Source organism: Pseudophryne corroboree, chromosome 9, assembly GCF_028390025.1.
Source record: "Pseudophryne corroboree isolate aPseCor3 chromosome 9, aPseCor3.hap2, whole genome shotgun sequence".
NCBI classification, from domain to species: domain Eukaryota; kingdom Metazoa; phylum Chordata; class Amphibia; order Anura; family Myobatrachidae; genus Pseudophryne; species Pseudophryne corroboree.
Window position 1 is genome coordinate 463,998,772 of NC_086452.1, and position 21,749 is coordinate 464,020,520.

Consider the following 21,749-nt stretch of genomic DNA (forward strand, 5'->3'; position numbering starts at 1 on the left):
GTCTCAGAGGCCCACGCGTTAGCCTGCGTCCCGCCAGCACGGACAAGATTCCGGCAAGTTTTCCCGTATTTTTAAAGCGCCAATACATTTAAAATGCAAAACCTACCTGGTTCTGCCTTGGAAACTGTCATTTTTAAAAATCGTTCGCCAGAATGGCACCAGTTATGGTCCTATGGTGGTCATTCCGAGTTGTTCGCTCGTTATTTTTTTCTTGCAACGGAGCGATTAGTCGCTAATGCGCATGCGCAATGTCCGCAGTGCGACTGCGCCAAGTAAATTTGCTATGCAGTTAGGTATTTTACTCACGGCATTACAAGGTTTTTTCTTCGTTCTGGTGATCGTAATGTGATTGACAGGAAGTGGGTGTTTCTGGGCGGAAACTGGCCGTTTTATGGGTGTGTGCGAAAAAACGCTGCCGTTTCTGGGAAAAACTCGGGAGTGGCTGGAGAAACGGAGGAGTGTCTGGGCGAACGCTGGGTGTGTTTGTGACGTCAAACCAGGAATGACAAGCACTGAACTGATCGCAGATGCCGAGTAAGTCTCGAGCTACTCAGAAACTGCTAAGAACTGTCTATTCGCAATTTTGCTAATCTTTCGTTCGCAATTTTGATAAGCTAAGATTCACTCCCAGTAGGCGGCGGCTTAGCGTGTGCAAAGCTGCTAAAAGCAGCTTGCGAGCGAACAACTCGGAATGAGGGCCTATATTTCATCCCTGTAGTCTTCACAAATACAGGTGTGTGCTCATTCATATGGAGTGAGGATACAGCTCCTTATGAAGTTACCTGTAGAAACCAATCAGCTTGGAGCTATTATTTATCAAGTGCATTCTGTAAAATGACAGCTAGAATCTGATTTGTTGCCATTTGCAACTTCTCCCCCTCTCCTGTTTAGAATGTTTGATACATCTCCCTGAAAATGTATATTACTTTGCAGAAGACTGCACCTTGTGGGGGGGGGGGAAGGGAGGGGGGGGGGGGGGGCAATTTTCAGAGACGTCCAGTTATTACAACTTTATATTCGTAGTCCCCCCTGTGTGACGCCATGGTTTTTATAGGAATCAAAGTCATCGCCTTTCTGTGAAGTTAGGGATGGAGGAACCGCAGTGACGACACTGGGTCCAGTTAGTTTGGCTACAGGTAACATCAATTCCCGAATCTCTCCTTCTTCACTCTGGCCATAATATTGCTATGTATCACCAGCTCCATTTATCTGTCTTGGGGCCTAATTCTGATCTGATCGCAGCAGCAAATTTGTTAGCAAACGGGCAAAACGGTTTTCATGTGTAAAATGTTGCAGGGTACGCATGTGCACTGCAGGGGGGGCAGATGTAACATGTGCAGAGAGAGTTAGATTTGGGTGGGGTGTGTTCAAACTGAAATCTAAATTGCAGTGTAAAAATAAAGCAGCCAGTATTTACCCTGCGCAGAAACAAAATAACTCACCCAAATCTAACTCTCTCTGCACATGTTACATATGCCACAACTGCAGTGCACACGGTTTTGCCCGCTTGCTAAAAAAATTTGCTGCTGCGATTAGGTATGAATTAGGCCCTTGACCGCTATCCGCTGTTATTGCTCCGCCATTACCAGAAAGCGTGTTCTGTATTTTGCCGCCGCACACACGATTGGTTATACAGACACAACCAGGCCTTTGATTCTCCTGTCACAATGATGGACGAGGGCTGCAGGTTTTCCCCTTCCACATTAGGGTCTGTAAAAGCCCCTCAGGGAGAGAACAGACAGAGAGAAGCTTCTAAGGCCTGAATATCAGCAGCCGGAACAATAATGCTAACGGAGACGTATGGGGCGCCGAGGGGGCCGTAGATTTCACCGTATCGATCGGCTGCCTCGCTGGATGTCGCTGATTCACGCTCGTTAACTCTTACAGCGAACACAGGCACAAAGCCCCACATACTGCGTCCGGGAAACACACGGTATCACTGCTGACTCTAGTGGGTATTATAACCACTGGCCCAGCAGGGAATTGGAGAGAGATAAAGTAACAACCAATCAGTTCCTGACATGTTACAGGCTGTGTTTGAAAAATGACATGAGCTGTTTGGTTGGTACTTTAGCTCTCTCCACTTTATCCCACTCCAAGCTTGGATAAATCTACCCCCACCTACAGATGCGCCTGCCTTAGTGTATAAGGAATAGGGACAGTTTTAGTAGGGCCGGTTCATGTTTATTACCTACGACAAAATCCTCTGCTCCTGGACTTCGCTTTTAGTATTTGATTGGTGTCACCTGTGTTGAACTATTTAATTGATAAAGTTATTTCAACACAGAAGAGGAGATGTTGGGGCATACTTACCTACATTTTATTTCTCCTGTCCGGGAGAAGCCCGGAGAGGAGACGCTGCAGTGTCTTCGGGGGGCGGGGCCGGACTGTGACATCACTAAGCCCTGCCCCCGCATCGGGAAATGCCGCGATTCGCGGGTTCGCGGGAAGAGGGCGGGGCTAAAATGTTGTGATTTGCGTCATTTTAACCCCTCCACCCGACGGATCGCGAATGCGGGAGGTTATCTCTCCATCCTGCTCGCATCACTAGGGTGCGAGCAGGATGCGGGAGACCTGCCCACTCTTCCGGGGGTGCGGGGGGCTACCCCAAAAAACTGGAGCCTCCCGCAGCTTCCGGGAGAGTAGGTAAGTATGTGTTGGGGCCCCTGGATCACTTACAACTCTCTCCCCCTCCTATCTCTCCTCTGGTCTGGAAGCTCCATTGATAGGTAATGAAACATGATACTCCTGAGTCTCTGCCTGCACTGCATACTGTCCTCACATTCTGGCTGCCTAGTTCTGCTGCTGCACAAGAAGGAGAGCTAGTGATGTCAGTGTGCACCGGCCAGAGGGGTTCCAAGGGTACAGTATTCCCTGTGCCCCACCCTTAATCTGGCTATGGAGCTCAGTAAACCAATGCGTCTGTATTTTAGGCCAAATATCCTGTGGCTCCAAACTTGTCCAGTTTTTAGGGTTCTGTCCCGATCGGACGATCAGTTGGGGATGTAAGTACCATTATGCCCTACACAGCGTGGGTGCCATCCCCACTTGCCATGGGGTGTATGACCATGCAAAGAGAATGGAACAGCATCGAGCTGTGGCCCTCCAGCTGTTGTAAAACTACACATCCCAGCATGCCTTGCCTCAGTTTTAACATGCCTTAATAGTAAAACAATGGTAGGGCATGATGTGATGTGTAGTTCCACAGCAGCTGGATGGCCACAGGTTGAAGACCCATGGTGTAGAGGTTTGTCCAAAAGCACTGGGTAAGTTCCTGTGACGCCTTTCCACACCCCTACTCTGCAGCTGTCCCACCATTACATACATTAGGCGGTATTATACATATGTTCTACTGTACATTACACAGGCAAATACCATCACATCTATTTAGAAATGAGGCCTATTTTCCCTGGAAGACTTGTATCACTTTCCTTTCCACCGACTGATCTGTATTCCCTGGAAAGTACAGACACTTCCACACGCCGGGTTTACACTCTAACAAGAAGTCTTAAAATAGAGGTGTTGGAAACTGACCAAAATATAATCCAAGGCAAATCCAACATGAAGAAGCCAAAATCTCCGCCGAGGAACAGCCGGGGAGCGAGGTGAAACGTTTGGGACAACCGCCACAAAAACTGTTTCATTATCACTTCAGGCTGATTAAATCCATGTATTCATTAATTCCCGGAATAAGTCATTATTGATCTACGTGCAACAACCCCCCCTCCCCCCCTTCCCAACTAAGGCGATTACTAAGTTAAGTCAGTGAGAAAATTATTTTGGTTTCCCCGTCGGCTTAGTGACACCAATACAGCGGAGACTGAGGTCCCCCCTACCCTTCCCAACTAAGGCGATTACTAAGTTGAGTCAGTGAGAAAATGGCGGAGACTGAGGCCGCCTTTATTACCTTATTTCCTATCTGCATTTTACCATTCCTAATAAAGTATGAAGGGGGAGATGTTTCAAAGAGAGAGATAATGTATCGGCCAATCAGCTCCTGCATTTTCTTCAAACAAAGCCTGTAAGGGTATAGATCATTGGGTCGATGGTAACTAGGTCAAGTCATTAGGTAAACTATTGGTCGACAGTGGCTAGGTCGACACCTGAAATAGGTTGATATGGTCATTAGGTCGGAATAGAAAAAAGTCGACACAAGTTTTTTTAAAGTTTTTTTTAAAGGTGACGTTTTCTCCGTAAAGTAATCGGGAACCCCAATTAGAGCACCATGTCCCCTCGCATGGCTTGTGAGCTTCGGGCAAGGTTGCTATTCCCAGTCATAGTCCACGTGGATCGTAAGGTATGAAAAAGTAAAAAAAATGAAAGAAAGAAAAAAGTGAAAAACTCAGGTCAACCTTTTCATGTGTCGACCTTTGCCATGTTGACCAATAGTGGTCAACCTAATGAGTGTCAACCTAAGTGTGTCGACCTAAAGATCGGGTACCGCCTGTAACATGGCAGCTGACTGGTTGGTACTTTATCTTGGACTGCAGGAGGGGTAGGTTACAATTTTTTTTTTAGAATTGGCTCCCGTGAGCGGGTGGTCTTCAGGTTGCCGGCGGCCAGGCTCCCGGCGACCACCATACCGGCGCCGGAATCCCGACTGCTGGAATACCGACATCTTTTCTCCCTCTTGGGGGTCTACGACCCCCCTGTAGGGAGAACAGATAGCGTGGCGTGCCACCGTGCCCGCAGCATGTCGAGTGCAGCGAGCCCGCAAGGGGCTCATTTGAGCTCGCCCAGCTGTCGGTATGCTGGCGGTCGGGATTCCGGCGCCGGTATGCTGGTCACCAGGACCCCGACCGCCAGCAAACATTACTACACCCCCGTGAGCAGGTGAGTATTTCCTTGCATAGTTTAGGAACCTGATGTAGTCACCAAACGGTCAGACCTATTACGTAGCGTCTGAACAGCGACCACTTGTGCCCATATTCTTACCTTTCCCACAAGTGCGCAGGAGTCTGCCTGCATTTTGCGTATTCTCAACTTACTACGGAGCGAATTTAATAATTTTACGCCACAACTTGTGAAAAAAAAAGAAAAAGATTTTATTTATTTTTTTATATAGAAAACCAGCATATCGTACAGGATAAAGTGAAACTAGGTTCTATATAATTACTCTGCGTTAGGCCTTATTCAGGGTGGGGGGCAAGTCATACGCTACTCTCTACAGTGTTTCTAGCAATCAGCGGAATAGTCTGACATTGTGCTTTAACGAGGAAGGTGACATGCGGTAACAGTCATGTGACAATCAGCTGACCCGATGGCGCTGACATGCGAAAACTACGGTGAGATGGCGCTCGTCAGGTTGAGAGGTGTCTTCTTCCTGAGGTCTCTATGCACCTTGAAATGCTAATTAAAAAAAAGGGGTTATATATAAAGGGGAAGGTTGACGTTGTGAAAACAGCCGTTCATCTTGCACACATTACAGTGGGGACGACAGTACGTAAAGAGCACCCATTGTCTACAGCCATTTTTTTTTAATGGGTGGATCCATTGATTATGCAGCCTATTAAATCACACGGAACCCATGACATCACTGAGAATGCAGCCTATCATTTCACTCCTTGCCTCAGTGGCTCCTGGTAAGATGATGGGCTGCATTTTCAAAATGGCCGCCTGCTTGACACGACAAGTGCAGAGGACCCTCTCTGAAGGACAAGAGAGGACATATTGCTAAAACAGCTCTACAAGGAAGCTTAGTCTTCTACTACAAAAGAGGGATCCAGGCTTCTGTTCCCAATCAGTCCAAAAAATTTCCAGAGAAGAAGTTGATACAACGATACAGTCAATTCACTTGTTTGGCGGAGAAGGATCTCTGAAGGGGAAATGGTGGGGTGGGACCTTTAGTCTCCGGATATGGCCTCTGAAGATCTGCCCGCGCCAATGCAACAAGTGTTCACGTGGGAAGCCGGCTTGTTCATAAAGTCAGCCCTTTCAAAATGAAAAACAAAACAAAAAGTCCTAAAGAAAATACTTTTGGGAGTGGAAGGAATAAAAAAAAAATCACCCCAAATCATGCTGCGATACGCTATACTAAAATAACCAAAAAGAATCCGGTCCAAATTACATTACTTTGCTGCCAAATCAGCAAAACCACAGATACACCTCTAAGTGCGTGGCCCGGCCAAAATCTGAGGAACGGCAATTAATGAATTCGCTCCGATTCAATCTCTTAAAAAAGACTGGTGTCCGACGTCCAGGCTTCTGTGCCGGCAGATGGAGCCCAGAAACTCATATTAAAAAACATGCTGCAGATTATCTGTCCTATCGGTGGCTGACAGGCTGGATTATCAACGAGGAAACCATCAACCAGGGATAAATTGCAGAGAACATGGGCCGGTCTTTTCCGGCAATACGGAGATGGTTTTATGTTCACTTTATTCCACTCCTCCCTTGGAAAATAAATGGGAGGCAGATGGAGATGTGGTGAGCATTACTAACCTAGGCCATATTTACCCATAATTCTTAGGGTTTTAATGGTGGCCCAGCTTAGATATGAATGTTCTTAGGGATCTACTGGTGGTCCAGCAGTGCTCTATTGGTGGCCCAACCTAGGTAAGAATGTTCTTAGGGTTCTATTGGTGGCCCAGCCTAGGTATGATTGTTCTTAGGGCTCTATTGGTGGCCCAGCCTAGATAAGAATGTTCTTAGGGCTCTATTGGTGGCCCAGCCTAGGTATGAATGTTCTTAGGGCTCTATTGGTGGCCCAGCCTAGGTATGAATGTTCTTAGGGCTCTATTGGTGGCCCAGCCTAGGTATGAATGTTCTTAGGGCTCTATTGGTGGCCCAGCCTAGGTATGAATGTTCTCAGGGATCTATTGGTGGCCCAGCCTAGGTATGAATGTTCTCAGGGATCTATTGATGGCCCAGCCTAGGTATTAATGTTCTCAGGGATCTATTGGTGGCCCAGCCTAGGTATGAATGTTCTCAGGGATCTATTGGTAGTCCAACCTAGGTAGGAATGTTCTTAGGGCTTTATTGGTGGCCCAGTTTAGGTAGGAATGTTCTTAGGGCTCTATTGGTTGCCCAGCCTAGGTATGAATGTTCTCAGGGATCTACTGGTGGCCCAGCATAGGTATGAATTGTTGTCAGGGCTCTACTGATGGCCCAGCCTAGGTATGAATGTTCTTAGGGATCTATTGGTAGCCCAGTCTAGGTATGAATGTTCTTAGGGCGCTACTGATGGCCCAGCCTAGGTGTGAATGCTCTTAGGGATCTATTGGTGGCCCAGCCTAGGTTTTTTTTTTTTTTTACATTTAACAATAGGTAAAAATACTTACCGGGGTGTGTCGGGATTCTGCCCGTCAGGACCCAGATGTCGGTCGTCTGACTGTCGGGATCCTGACCGTTGGTATTTCGTACCCAACCCGAAGTTCCACCAAGGTGCGGTTAAAGGGTTAATATATGCTATGCTCTGATCATACAATAATACCCAACACAAGGGCTTTCTGGGAAGTATGTAAAGGAGGTGGCAGGAAACTGAAGTTGTGGTGTTTCTGTTTGTATACGCACTCCTGCAACTTTTACTAAACAGTATATTGCTTTTCTTTTATTTCCAGCTAGTATTTGTGTTTTTAGAGAAGAATATGAATATAATCAGAGCTGTTTATGTAACTTCTGTTGATAATGATGACAGCTGCTCGCACACATGGGGGGCTGGAGCAGTGCGATTGCGTATGACCGAAAATACCATGTATAGTTGCATTAGCATTACATTACGTGTGACTCAGAATGAGGCCTTTTGTGTTTAGTGTTCCTCACGCTTCTTAGATTGCTACCTCATTTGCTCAGGGCCCGCTTTACGTTCTGTTTCCTGTCATTATATATAATTTCTGCAAATGTCCCAAAAAAAAACCCCATTCAAATTAACTGAGCAAAAGTTGCATGATGAGCGTGCATAAACTGGATACAACGATCTGAAGGCGGAACACCCGTACCGAGAACTGCACAATTGCTCTTGGTCATATCACTTGTCATCACCAGGGATCGGACACTGAATAGAGATTGTAGCGGGGCCAGGGCTAAGGATATGAGACGTTATCCGCATTCAGAAAACAATGGATATATAGAGTGTTGCTCTACACGTCCATCTGGAGGCTCAGCTGAGAAAGGTAATGATGAGACGGCACTTCTGACAGCGGCAACAGTAGCCTGCGGCATGGGTTTAGAAGAGGGATTAAATTGATGTTCAATAGTAATCTAATAGACAAGCATCTTTAACTTGGAATGGAAAAAAAATCTATTCAGTTGTCCATTCTGCCAGGCGCAGGGGACGTCAATAGCTAACATTTGGCAGCCGTTCATCGTGTTTTGGCCGGGCAGCGCACATCATTTTATATAATGAAAGAAAGGAAGAGAAAAAAAAAAGAAAATGAAAATAGACAGAGGAAAGCGAGAATGGGGCACAAAGGAGAAACTAGGGAAGAATTGTGGGGGGTTGTTGTAGACGTCTCCACCAGTCTTTGTGCTCTTCTAAGGTGTCTCTGTTCTGGGAGTTACCACATGTAATAGCTCCGGGATGTATCAACTTGTGAGGCTTTGGCCTCCGCTGTCCCTTCCTTCTCCTTCTCGCTGTCCCCCTCCCACAGGCTGATTAGAGGTGGATACAGCTCATTCAGCGGGATGGAGGACGTCTTCTGCATGTACTTTTTCAGGGAATGGCGATAGTTTTTCCGCTGAAATCTCTTCGCGGCATAAACAGAAACGGAAGCAAAACTGATGAGAGCGAACAGAGAGCCCATGACAGCGGCCAGAGCAGCGCTGGTCTCCTGGTCGGTGACGGCCAGTGAGTAGGAGGTCCCCTTGGTGGTGACATTAATGCAGGCCCTCTGAGCTTGCTGGTGTAGGCCAGATACTGTCAGACACACTTCGTACTCCGTGGCTGGCTGGAGATGGGTCAGGTTGTACTCATGGACATCGGCGGGTACCCGGGCGGTGTAAGTAATGTGTGGGTTGTCGATCTTCATTGTGGCTGATGACCACTTCAGGTTAGAAGCCAAGACACTGGAGCTAACTTTCCAGGACACCAGGACAGAGCTTGGCTCAGTCTGTTGGACATACAGTCTCAGAGCCTGTGAACCATCTAACAGTGTCCCATTGATGCGCAACGTTGCAACCCTGGTGTCTGCTCCTTCTGAGTTCTGTGCCACACATGTGTAGCGGCCAGAGTCCTCCACCTGGACATTGGAGATCTGCAGTGTGCCTTCTTCACTCAGCTGGTATTTATCAGACAGAGTCTCTGTGGTGACCTTATGGCCCAAGGGAGTCACCCAATAGATGTCTGGCTCAGGTTCTGCCATTGCTCGGCAATCCAAGCAGACGGTCATACCCAAGTCTAGGCTGAGGTGGCTAGGGAACGTGTCTTGAGAAATCATAGGCAGACACTGCTCCCCAGCAGGGTCTTGAGCCAAAGCCTCTTTCACAGGCTGGCCACGATACTCTGGGGGCAGTGCGCAAAACATGGACAGTGGCTCCATGAAACGGATGGTGGTTTGGTTGGAACCCATCCAGTGTAGGACACAGTCACAGCGTAGTGGATTGCTGTGGATGCTAATTTCCCGGAGATTAGGGAGGGAGTCCACTGTCCCCTTATACACAGAGTTCAATGCATTGTTGTTTAGCATTAAGCTCTCAAGGGTAGGCACATTGCGAAAGGCGGATCGGTGGATATAGGACAGTTTTGGATTATTAGTGGCTTCAAGCTTAGTTAGCTCAGGGAGGTTTTCCAGAGCACAGCGGTCCAGAGATACTAGCTCTGCCATGTTGTTGATTCCAAGCTCCTTCAAACGTAACATGTTCTTGAAGTCTCCTTCTTGAATCTTCCGAATAGGATTTTTGTTAAGGTCCAAAAACTTTAAGTTAGGTAATTTCTGTAGGGCAACCTGGGGCACATTGCTTAGTTTATTGTCATAGAATGATAAACTCTCCAGATTATCCAACCCCAGAAAAGCATTCCCGGGGATGTCACTAAGGTACATCCCTGCTAAGACCAGGCTTCGCAAACTGCCAAGAGGCTGGAAATTTAAATCCAGTATGCCAATAACTGGGTTCTCCCCAATCATCAGGATCTCCAGATTGGGTGTGGACTCAAACCAGCGACTGTCGATAATCCGTAGTTTGTTAGAATTGAGATGCAACCGGAGTAAACTGCGTAAACCTGAAAAGGCACTAGGTGAGATAGAACTTAATTGGTTATGGTTGATATAGAGTTCTTCCAGATTGGTCAAGTCTTGAAGACAGTAGTCAGTCATCTCAAAGACTTGGTTCTCTTCCAGGTGCAAAGTTGTGAGCTGGCTAAGGTTGGACAAGCCCACATCCTGAATAGAGCTGATGTTATTCTGGGAAAGGTCTAGCTCTGTGAGGTTCACCAGTTGTTGCAATTCTCCGTTAGTTCGTTCAATGTTGTTACTTTGCAGCAGAAGTACCTGTGTGTCTGCAGAGAGGTTCACTGGGATCCTAGTCAAACGAAGGTCATTGCAATCCACGGTTTTGGCCTCACGGTATGTGGACTGCGGCGTAAACCAAGGGCGGTTGCCACAGACGCAGAGCTGTGGGCATTCATTAGCAGGAAAGGAAGATTCTGTTAATGAGCTGGTGAGAATTCCAACCATCAACTGCCAGGCAGTCAGCACAAGAATACGACTCGGACCCATGTCCGCTCTTCTTGACAAGATACCAGTGTTGCAGAAAACAGGGTAGGTGGTAATGAGAATATCTATCCTGTTTGCTTCCTGTCCCAGATGCAGCCAAATTTAGATAGCCTGAAAAAGAGCACAAAGAAACATGTAAGTTTTACTATGTACAATACACTCTCTCACATCTACTTATTATCAACTCTCTCTATCACTCTCTTTCAGAAGCCCAATGCCCCACCCAATATAATATTTTGCATGGATAACTGAGGGTCCACTGCATGAATGACTGAAGTTCTACTGACCAAAAGACTGCAGGTTTATAAGCACAAAAGCCTGAGGTTCCCTGGCCCAAAAGCCTGAGGTTCCCTTGCCCAAAAGAAAGAGGTTCCCTTGCCCAAAAGAAAGAGGTTCCCTTGCCCAAAAGAAAGAGGTTCCCTTGCCCAAAAGAAAGAGGTTCCCTTGCCCAAAAGACAGAGGTTCCCTTGCCCAAAAGACAGAGGTTCCCTTGCCCAAAAGACTGAGGTCCCTGGCCCAAAAGACCAAGGTTCCCTTGCCCAAAAGACTGTGTTCTAAAGCCCATACATAACAAAAAAACTAGGTGGAGATGTACTGAATCATGGAGAGAGTTTAAGATGAGACGTTACCCATACCAACCATCACTCTCTATCAGAAGCCCACAGCCCCACCCAATATAATATTTGGCATGGTTAACCGAGGGTCCACTGCATGAATGACTGAAGCTCTACTGCCCCAAAAAGGTTAGGTTCCTCAAAACACAAGCCTGAGGTTACCCGGCCCAGAAGTATCAGGTCCCCCCCCCCCCCCCAAAAAAAAAAGAGGTTCCCTGGAACAAAAGACTGAGGTTCTACTGCCCATACACAACAAAAAAACTCGGTGGAGATTTACCAAATCTTGGAGAGAGATAAAGTGGAGAAGTTGACCATACCAACCAATAAACTTCTAACTGACATTTTGCAGGCTGTGCTGGATAAATGACAGTGAGAAGCTGATTGGTTGGTATGAGTAACTTTTACACTTTACCTCTTTCCAAGATTTGGTAAATCCCCTAGTCTTATGTGTTGTGAATGGGTAGTAGAACCTCAGACTTTTGTTTCGGGGGGAACCTCTGTCTTTTGGGCCAGGGAACCTTGTTTTTCTTCGGGGTCGGGGGGCTCTCTCCAAGATTTTATGAATCCCCCCCCCCCCCCCCCCAGTGCACTGACAATGGGTACTTTGGTTGATGAAACAACAACGCTCTATGACTGTCACGCTACCTCCACACACAAACAAATTTACTTTGCATATTTAACTATCTCCTTAATGCCCCAAATAACTAGCAGTATGGGGAAAATGAAATCACTATAATGCAAATATTTATATAAAAGGTATTGATAATTCACATACATTTGTAATTGATCATTCAAGAGGACAACACTGAAGCATTAGGTCCAGGGCGTACACACATTCACACTGATAGACTGATGTCGCTCTGCACATTCCCGCTGTCCCCCCTCGTCCCATTCATAAACAAATGCTGTGACAGCCGGGGCTGGAAACTTTAGCTGAGGTCACAGGTCATCACCCCAAGGGAGCCCGGGCTTGTACACCAGGCCTCTAGGGATAAAGGTGGGGGATGGACTACAGCTGTATTACAGAAGTTCCGCAAGTATAAGTGTTTCTAGTGCAATGCAATACTTACTGTATGTGCAGTTCTGTGAACAAATGCACCTCAGTATATAGGTCGCTGGAGTCACGCAGCGGACACCGTACACAGGGGGTAATTCCAAGTTGATCGCAGCAGGAAATTTTTTAGCAGTTGGGCAAAACCATGTGCACTGCAGGTGCGGCAGATGTAACATGTGCAGAGAGAGTTAGATTTGGGTGGGTTATTTTGTTTCTGTGCAGGGTAAATACTGTCTGCTTTATTTTTACACTGCAAATTAGACTGCAGATTGAACACACCCCACCCAAATCTAACTTTCTCTGCACATATTATATCTGTCTCCCCTGCAGTGCACATGGTTTTGCCCATTTGCTAACAAAAATCCTGCTGCGATTAACTTGGAATTACCCCCACACTGCGGCCTCTCTATGTGGAAGGTTACAGCCAATTATAATTATTACGTTTTATTTATAAGGCGCCGCAAGTGGTCTGCAGCGCCGTACATCTGGTAACAGCAGGACAGTACAGGGTACACAGAACAATACATGATATTACAGTATGCAAAGCATAAGCAGAGCACACGTGACAATTAGCGCCACAATTCTCAGCGCACGGAATAGCTGGGAAGCAAGCTGAGCGAAGGAGTAATCGGCGAAGGGCGGAACCTGTCTCTGTTAGTGACGGCACAACAGTTGTCTCTTATTGTGATGATCTTGTGTACATAATACAGGTTGAGTCTCCCTTATCCAAAATGCTTGGGACCAGAGGTATTTTGGATATGGGATTTTTCCGTATTTTGGAATAATTGCATACCATAATGAGATATCATGGTGATGGGACCTAAATCTAAGCACAGAATCCATTTATGTTACATATACACCTTATACACACAGCCTGAAGGTCATTTAATACAATATTTTTAATAACTTTGTGTATTAAACAAAGTTTGTGTACATTGAGCCATCAGAAAACAAAGGTTTCACTATCTCAGTCTCACTCAAAAAAGTCTGTATTTCGGAATATTCCGTATTTCGGAATATTTGGATATGGGATACTCAACCTGTAATTGAAATACATTTTCATACCAACACATTACAGGAATCCGAGTCAGCACGGGCACAAATGGTGCAGTGTATAAAACAGATATATACGTCTTCTAGTCCAGCACACCCATCCAATGGGAGTACCAACGCACTTCTTACCCACTGATGAAGTATTTTTCTCACTTCAATCCCACTTTTGCGGAGGACTTAAATTTGCAGACCCCAAATCGTATGCCAAAAAGAACCAGTCAAGGATACGCTTAGGCAACCTGCTGTGGAACTACAAGTTCCAGCAGGCCAAATCATCTGGAGAGCCACAGACAGCCTGCCTCCTTCTACACCCTGTGTTTTGTTTTAGAGACGTCAATGGAAGCCGGGCCCCTGAGTGAGCGGCGGAGAATGCATGGAAGGGATTGTGGCCCCTGGGTGCTCGCTGACTCTTACAAGTTCAGTTTGTTAAACTGCAACATTGTATCTTCTGTCCAGTTTATTTATTTTAACATAAAACAAACAAACGAAAGATGAGGGATTGGGAGCGTGATCTGCGCCAGGACTGGGATTAGTTTCCTGGCACCCGGTGAAGAGGTGGACGGCTCCTGATTGAGGGTCTGTACAGGGCGAGTGTGCAGTACAGTGCTGGCTCCCGTTCTACTGCGGTATGAATAGATTCTGCTGTGTTCTGCAGAACCGGGAGCCCTGACTAAGGAGAATGGAGACTGCACAGGGAGAAGTGCACACTGCCAGCACAGTGCACCTCTCCCTGCACACACACAACAAGTGCACACAACACCTTCCTCACCACCCACCCTGCCGAGTACACACACACAGAGGCACACACTGCAGTCTTGTTCACCAGATTCATTATAATGTAATAAATTCTTCCAGATGAACACTGACCAAGACATCTGGCCCTGGTGCCTCATTGGCATGCAAATCACGGCACTGGTAGGGGGCATGCCTCGTGTGAATCCACACCTCAGCTGGGTACACAAAACTCAATGCACATGGGGGGGAGGGGAGGGGGTTTAGCTGATCAATACAAAGGGATAAGGTAGGAGAACAGTGCAACTTAACAAAACTGTGCACAAAACCACCATAAACTAAGGCGAAACAAAGACACAGCTGCAACACACACACAGCACAGCAACAGGCAAACTTCCAGCACTATATATAAAACGAACGACACAACTGTACACATAAAACACAGACATTGTAGCAAAATAAAAACGACTGGGTGGAAAAGGATATTAAGGGGCGGATGTATATTTGGACGTAATTGCGCCCCAAATCGCAGGCGCAATTAGCATTCATTAAAATAGCCACAATTGCGACCATATGCAAAGTAGCAACTATCTTACAATGCAACAGCAGCACATGCGCCTAGTTTGCGCCAGGCATATGCCACGTACGCGAACTCCCCACTGGCACCCAAGTTTTTAACCATTTAATTTCTTTGAAGACATTCGCCATTAGACATCAATTTAACATAAAAAAAAAAACTCTAATAAAGCAAAAACAACTCCCCGGCTTGTGTGAGAACTCTATCGGTCAGCTTTAGCGGGGTGTTCGCAAACAGCCCATCACATGTGATTCCTTAGGGCTAACGGCGGGTATAATCCACTACAGGGTGAGGCAAAAACCCCTCCCAGATTTTAAATGTTAACAAAAAAAGGCACAGAAAATGTTATTCAAATTGTTAGTACATAAGTAAAAGTGCATGGGATACAGTTTATGTTCAATTGCTACTGAACAGGATATCGTCCAGATGGTGGCCTCCATTGCTGATACACATTTGTAGCCAAATTCTGACGTTTCACATCACTCGATGGCTCATTTACGGCATTATCACTGAACTTCCTGATGAAGCTCGCTGTCATTGATCTGGTTACGGTAACAAGCAGAATTTTCGTGACTGGGTGGAAAACAATCCTCCTCAGCTTCATGAGAAGCTACTACACAGCCAACGGGATCATCTGAAGGCTGCAATACGCCAAGAAATTACGATATACAATATTAAAACCAGCTGAAAATAAACTGTATCCCATGCACATGTAGATTATGTACTAAAATAGTGAATAGCATTTACCATTCATTTTTTGTTAACCTTTAAAATCTGGTGTTTTTTTTGTCTCACCCTGTATTTGCACCTGACCCTACCGCACACAAATAATGCGGCTTTCCCAGGCATATATGCGTCCGTCTGCTGGTCTGCGCGTGTGTGCAATTGTGTGTACACACACTTACTGTATCTGAGCTATGACAGAATGCATCCTGTCCTGCTACGTTCAGGCGGAAGTAATGGAAATTTGCATGGTCGCATATAAGGGGTCATTCCGAGTTGATCGCTAGTGAAAAATGTTCGCAGCGCAGCGATTAAGTGACAAAGCGGCACTTCTGCGCATGCGTATGCGGCGCAGTGCGCACGCGTGACGTACTTTCACAAGGGGCGATGTATTTTTACACAAGGTCTAGCGACGCTTTTCAGTCGCAATGGCAGCCGCAGAGTGATTGACAGGAAAGGGGCGTTTCTGGGTGCCAACTGACCGTTTTCAGGGAGTGTTCCAAAAAACGCAGGCGTGCCAGGAAAAACGCAGGCGTGGCTGGCCGAATGCAGGGCGTGTTTGTGACGTCAAATACGGAACTGAATGGTCTGAAGTGATCGCAAGTGCTAAGTAGGTCTGGAGCTACTCTAAAACGGCACCATTTTTTTTTGTAGCCGCTCTGCGATCCTTTAGTTCGCACTTCTGCTAAGCTAAGATATACTCCCAGAGGGCGGCGGCTTAGCGTGTGCAATGCTGCTAAAAGCAGCTAGCGAGCGAACAACTCGGAATGACCCCCATACATGGGCCCACTTTTCTGGACTTATATACACTGCACCATCTGACTTTACTGACCACCCATAAATGCTATTGTTTTGTATAAACAGAAGACATGATGATACATGACTATTAGACAACTTCATAGGGATGCAAGCCAGTCTTACAGCAGGGTTAGGCAGGAGGATGTGGAGCTACAAGTCCCAGCAGACACTGTTGCAGCTTCATAACTACAGGAGATCCAAAGGGCCCCATCTGCGCACACTGGTGACACAATAACGCCACGCAGGATTACCGCTGCACTACACAGGTTTACAGACGCTATGTACAACAGAACACCGGTGTAACAGAAATAACTACTTCTGCAGTATTACAGGTTCCTGCTGACTAACACAGAAAAATGGCAGCTAGCGCACTACATTTGACGCTTAATGAACCAAATCATTAGCCGCACGCTCAGGGTAAAGAAGCACAAATCGTCTCCATCCATTTTTATTTCATTATTCTCTGACGCCGGAATCCTCTGTGAGCTCCCCTTAGGACCTTGTATCTTGTGCGCTGCCTCACCGCTGACAGAACGCACCATACCTGGCGCATTCTCCCAGGATGCACAGTACCCCGGATCCAGGCGCATTTTTTGTACAACGATAGCAACACTAACCCCATATAATTAGGTAACCGGGGCAGATTTTGCAAAAAGCACCCTTGGAAAAGAATCAACGCATTGGTGCAATGTTTGGCTGCCCCAGCGGTACTGGTGGAGTGGGGCACAGGGTTAATTTACCTCTACACTATAATAACACTGCTATAACAAAGTATAGCGATATATGTCATTTATAACGATTAACTAAAATGATAACTTATGCTATAACTAATATGGATATTAGAAGTCATCAAGGTGTTCTGTGTGACAAGCCTGTATGCCAGACATGCATTATAGCTACCCGCTGAAGTGATGACATCAGAGCTAGCTCATTATAGAGATATCTACAGGACCTTTATACAGATATTACAGTCACTGGTGTATTATATTGCTTCCACATTACACAGCGGCACTGGAGTAATAAACATTATTACTTCTGCAGCACAAAGAGACGCAACGGCAATAACCGTGATGAGATGTACAATGTACTCGGTTTATTCATTATAAATAGTAACTTCTGCTAGAGAATTAGACATGAAGACTACACTCAGGTGTGTAATGTGATGCACAGGAGGACACTACACCTGCCCTTAAGGGAATATTAACATCATATAATGCATTACTGGTTCACAACCCCAGATCACCTCTGTTACACTAGGACAGAGCATGTAGACAAATCGGCACCAGTGTGACCACAAGCCCACAGAGAGACACAATGTGACATACACAACCAGTGCCACTGGGGGAGGTCAGAGTGCAGCCCAGCAACGTGTGGTGGAGTAGTGACCAGTACTGATCCCTACCACCTTCCAAGCCACAGGGAACGGACTACTAGCCCCAGCACTATTCATATCTCGCACAACTGTCACATCACACTAGATCACTAGGTCTATAACAAGAGGTCACTGACACATCACAGATCACTAGTACATAACATGGGATCACTAGAACATCACACTAAGGGGGTAATTCACACCTGATCGCTAGGCTGCGTTTATGTACAGCGGGCGATCAGGTCAGAACTGCGCATGCGTATGCACCGCAATGCGCAGGTGCGTTGCACGGGTACAAAGCAGATCGCCGCTCAGTGATGGGTTTGTGCGAAGAATCCATTCGCACGGGCGTTCGCAAGGAGATTGACAGGAAGAAGGCGTTTGTGAGTGGCAACTGACCGTTTCCTGGGAGTGGTTGGAAAAACGCAGGCGTGTCCATGTGTTAGCAGGGAGGGTTCCTGACGTCAATTCCGGTCCCGGACCGGCTGAAGTGATCGCAGCGGCTGAGTAAGTCCTGGGCTGCGCAGAGACTGCACAAGATCTGTTTGTACCTCTCTGCTACACATGCGCTCGCACACTTGCACAGCTAAAATACACTCCCTTATGGGCGGCGACTATGCGAATGCAGGACTGCAAAAAAAAACTAGCGAGCGATCAGGTCTGAATTAGCCCCTAAGATCACTATAATATCACACCAGATCACTGTATTATCACAACAGATCACTGTATTATCACACCAGATCACTGTATTATCACAACAGATCAAGAACACGCGACACTATAATATTGCAACAGATTACAGGCACATGACACTGGATCATTATAATATCACAAAAGATTTACAGTAGGCACGTTACACTACATCACTAGAATATTTTCACAGATCAAGAGAACACGAATCTAGAATAGAACAACAGATTGCAGTCACATCACACTAGATTACTAGAATACCACACCAGATCACTGGTACATCACTAGTGCAGCACAACAGATTGCAGGCACATCACAGCAGATCACTAGAATACCACACCAGATCACTGGTACATCACTAGTGCAGCACAACAGATTGCAGGCACATCACAGCAGATCACTAGTGCAGCACAACAGATTGCAGGCACATCACAGCAGATCACTGGTACATCACCAGTGCAGCACAACAGATTGCAGGCACATCACAGCAGATCACTAGTGCAGCACAACAGATTACAGGCACATCACACCAGATCACTGGTACATCACTAGTGCAGCACAACAGATTACAGGCACATCACAGCAGATCACTGGTACATCACCAGTGCAGCACAACAGATTGCAGGCACATCACACCAGAGATCACTAGTGCAGCACAACAGATTGCAGGCACATCACAGCAGATCACTAGTGCAGCACAACAGATTACAGGCACATCACAGCAGATCACTGGTACATCACTAGTGCAGCACAACAGATTGCAGGCACATCACAGCAGATCACTAGTGCAGCACAACAGACTGCAGGCACATCACAGCAGATCACTGGTACATCACTAGTGCACCACAACATATTGCAGGCACATCACAGCAGATCAATGATACATCACTAATACAGCACAACAGACTGCAGGCACATCACACTTAATCACTAGAATACCACACCAGATCTCTGGTGCATCACTAGTGCAGCGAAACAGATTGCAAGCACATCTCACTAGATCTCGGGTACATCACTAGTACAGCACAACAGATTGCAGGCACATCACACTAGATCACTAGTACATCACTAGTACAGCACAACAGATTGCAGGCACATCACAGCAGATCACTAGTACAGCACTAATACCACTTGTGTTTCTTTAATGGGTGCAGTGTGTGCGGTGAACACGGGCCCCTGAGTCCAGAGGGGGCCCACACCGCACCCATTTATTTAATACTCACCACTCTGGAGTCCCGTGCCAATGTTAAAACCCCGTAAAAATGGCGCAGCGGACATTTTTATGGAGTTCTGCGCATGCGCAGTAGAGAAATCTCTGGGAAAATGGCCACCACGCCATTTTCCCGGAGATCTGCGCAAGCGCAGTAGAGTCTAAGCCCTCTAGTGCTCAGACTCTACAGCGCTCCTGCAGAGAGGAGGGGTCCCGTAAGGAGGAGGAAGCACACGGGCCTCCTCCTCTCTTAAAGCGCCCCTGACTAATACAGCACAACAGATTGCAGGAACATCACACTAGATCACTAGAATACCACACCAGATCTCTGGTGCATCACTAGTGCAGCGAAACAGATTGCAAGCACATCACCCCAGATCACTGGTACATCCCTAATACAGCACAACAGATTGCAGGCACATCACACTAGATCACCGGTACATCACTAGTGCAGCACAACAGATTGCAGGAACATCACACTAGATCACCGGTACATCACTAGTGCAGCGAAACAGATTGCAAGCACATCACCCCAGATCACTGGTACATCCCTAATACAGCACAACAGATTGCAGGCACATCACACCAGATCACTGGTACATCACTAGTGCAGCAAAACAGATTGCAAGCACATCACACCAGATCACTGGTACATCACTAATACAGCACAACAGATTGCAGGCACATCACACCAGATCACTGGTACATCACTAGTACAGCACAACAGACTGCAGGCACATCACACCAGAGATCACTAGTACAGCACAACAGATTGCAGGCACATCACACCAGATCACTAGAATACCACACCAGATCTCTGGTGCATCACTAGTGCAGCGAAACAGATTGCAAGCACATCACCCCAGATCACTGGTACATCCTTAATACAGCACAACAGATTGCAGGCACATCACACCAGATCACTGGTACATCACTAGTACAGCACAACAGGCTGCAGGCACATCACACCAGAGATCACCGGTACATCACTAGTACAGCACAACAGGCTGCAGGCACATCACACCAGAGATCACCGGTACATCACTAGTACAGCACAACAGGCTGCAGGCACATCACAACAGAGATCACCGGTACATCACTAGTGCAGCACAACAGACTGCAGGCACATCACACCAGAGATCACCGGTACATCACTAGTGCAGCACAACAGACTGCAGGCACATCACACCACAGATCACCGGTACATCACTAGTACAGCACAACAGGCTGCAGGCACATCACAAAAGAGATCACCGGTACATCACTAGTGCAGCACAACAGACTGCAGGCACATCACACCAGAGATCACCGGTACATCACTAGTGCAGCACAACAGGCTGCAGGCACATCACACCAGAGATCACCGGTACATCACTAGTGCAGCACAACAGGCTGCAGGCACATCACACCAGAGATCACCGGTACATCACTAGTACAGCACAACAGGCTGCAGGCACATCACACCAGAGATCACCGGTACATCACTAGTGCAGCACAACAGATTGCAGGCACATCACACCAGAGATCACCGGTACATCACTAGTGCAGCACAACAGGCTGCAGGCACATCACACCAGAGATCACCGGTACATCACTAGTGCAGCACAACAGGCTGCAGGCACATCACACCAGAGATCACCGGTACATCACTAGTACAGCACAACAGACTGCAGGCACATCCCACCAGAGATCACCGGTACATCACTAGTGCAGCACAACAGACTGCAGGCACATCACACCAGAGATCACCGGTACATCACTAGTGCAGCACAACAGACTGCAGGCACATCACACCAGAGATCACCGGTACATCACTAGTGCAGCACAACAGACTGCAGGCACATCACACCAGAGATCACCGGTACATCACTAGTGCAGCACAACAGATTGCAGGCACATCACACCAGAGATCACCGGTACATCACTAGTACAGCACAACAGACTGCAGGCACATCCCACCAGAGATCACCGGTACATCACTAGTGCAGCACAACAGGCTGCAGGCACATCACACCAGAGATCACCGGTACATCACTAGTGCAGCACAACAGACTGCAGGCACATCACACCAGAGATCACCGGTACATCACTAGTACAGCACAACAGGCTGCAGGCACATCACACCAGAGATCACCGGTACATCACTAGTACAGCACAACAGGCTGCAGGCACATCCCACCAGAGATCACCGGTACATCACTAGTACAGCACAACTGGCTGCAGGCACATCACACCAGAGATCACCGGTACATCACTAGTGCAGCACAACAGACTGCA

At 47.0% G+C, this 21,749-nt stretch overlaps 1 protein-coding gene across 1 annotated transcript in view; it reads right to left on the bottom strand.

Annotated features, from left to right (window-relative positions):
- Positions 1-5,021: 5,021 nt before the first annotated feature.
- LRRN1 (leucine rich repeat neuronal 1) overlaps positions 5,022-21,749 on the bottom strand; it is a 20,835-nt gene continuing 4,107 nt past the window's right edge. Inside the window, exon 2 of the mRNA XM_063941299.1 lies at positions 5,022-10,760. Coding sequence (XP_063797369.1) covers positions 8,496-10,652 — 2,157 coding nt within the window. The 5' untranslated portion in view covers positions 10,653-10,760 and the 3' untranslated portion in view covers positions 5,022-8,495. The remainder of the gene's footprint in view (positions 10,761-21,749) is intronic.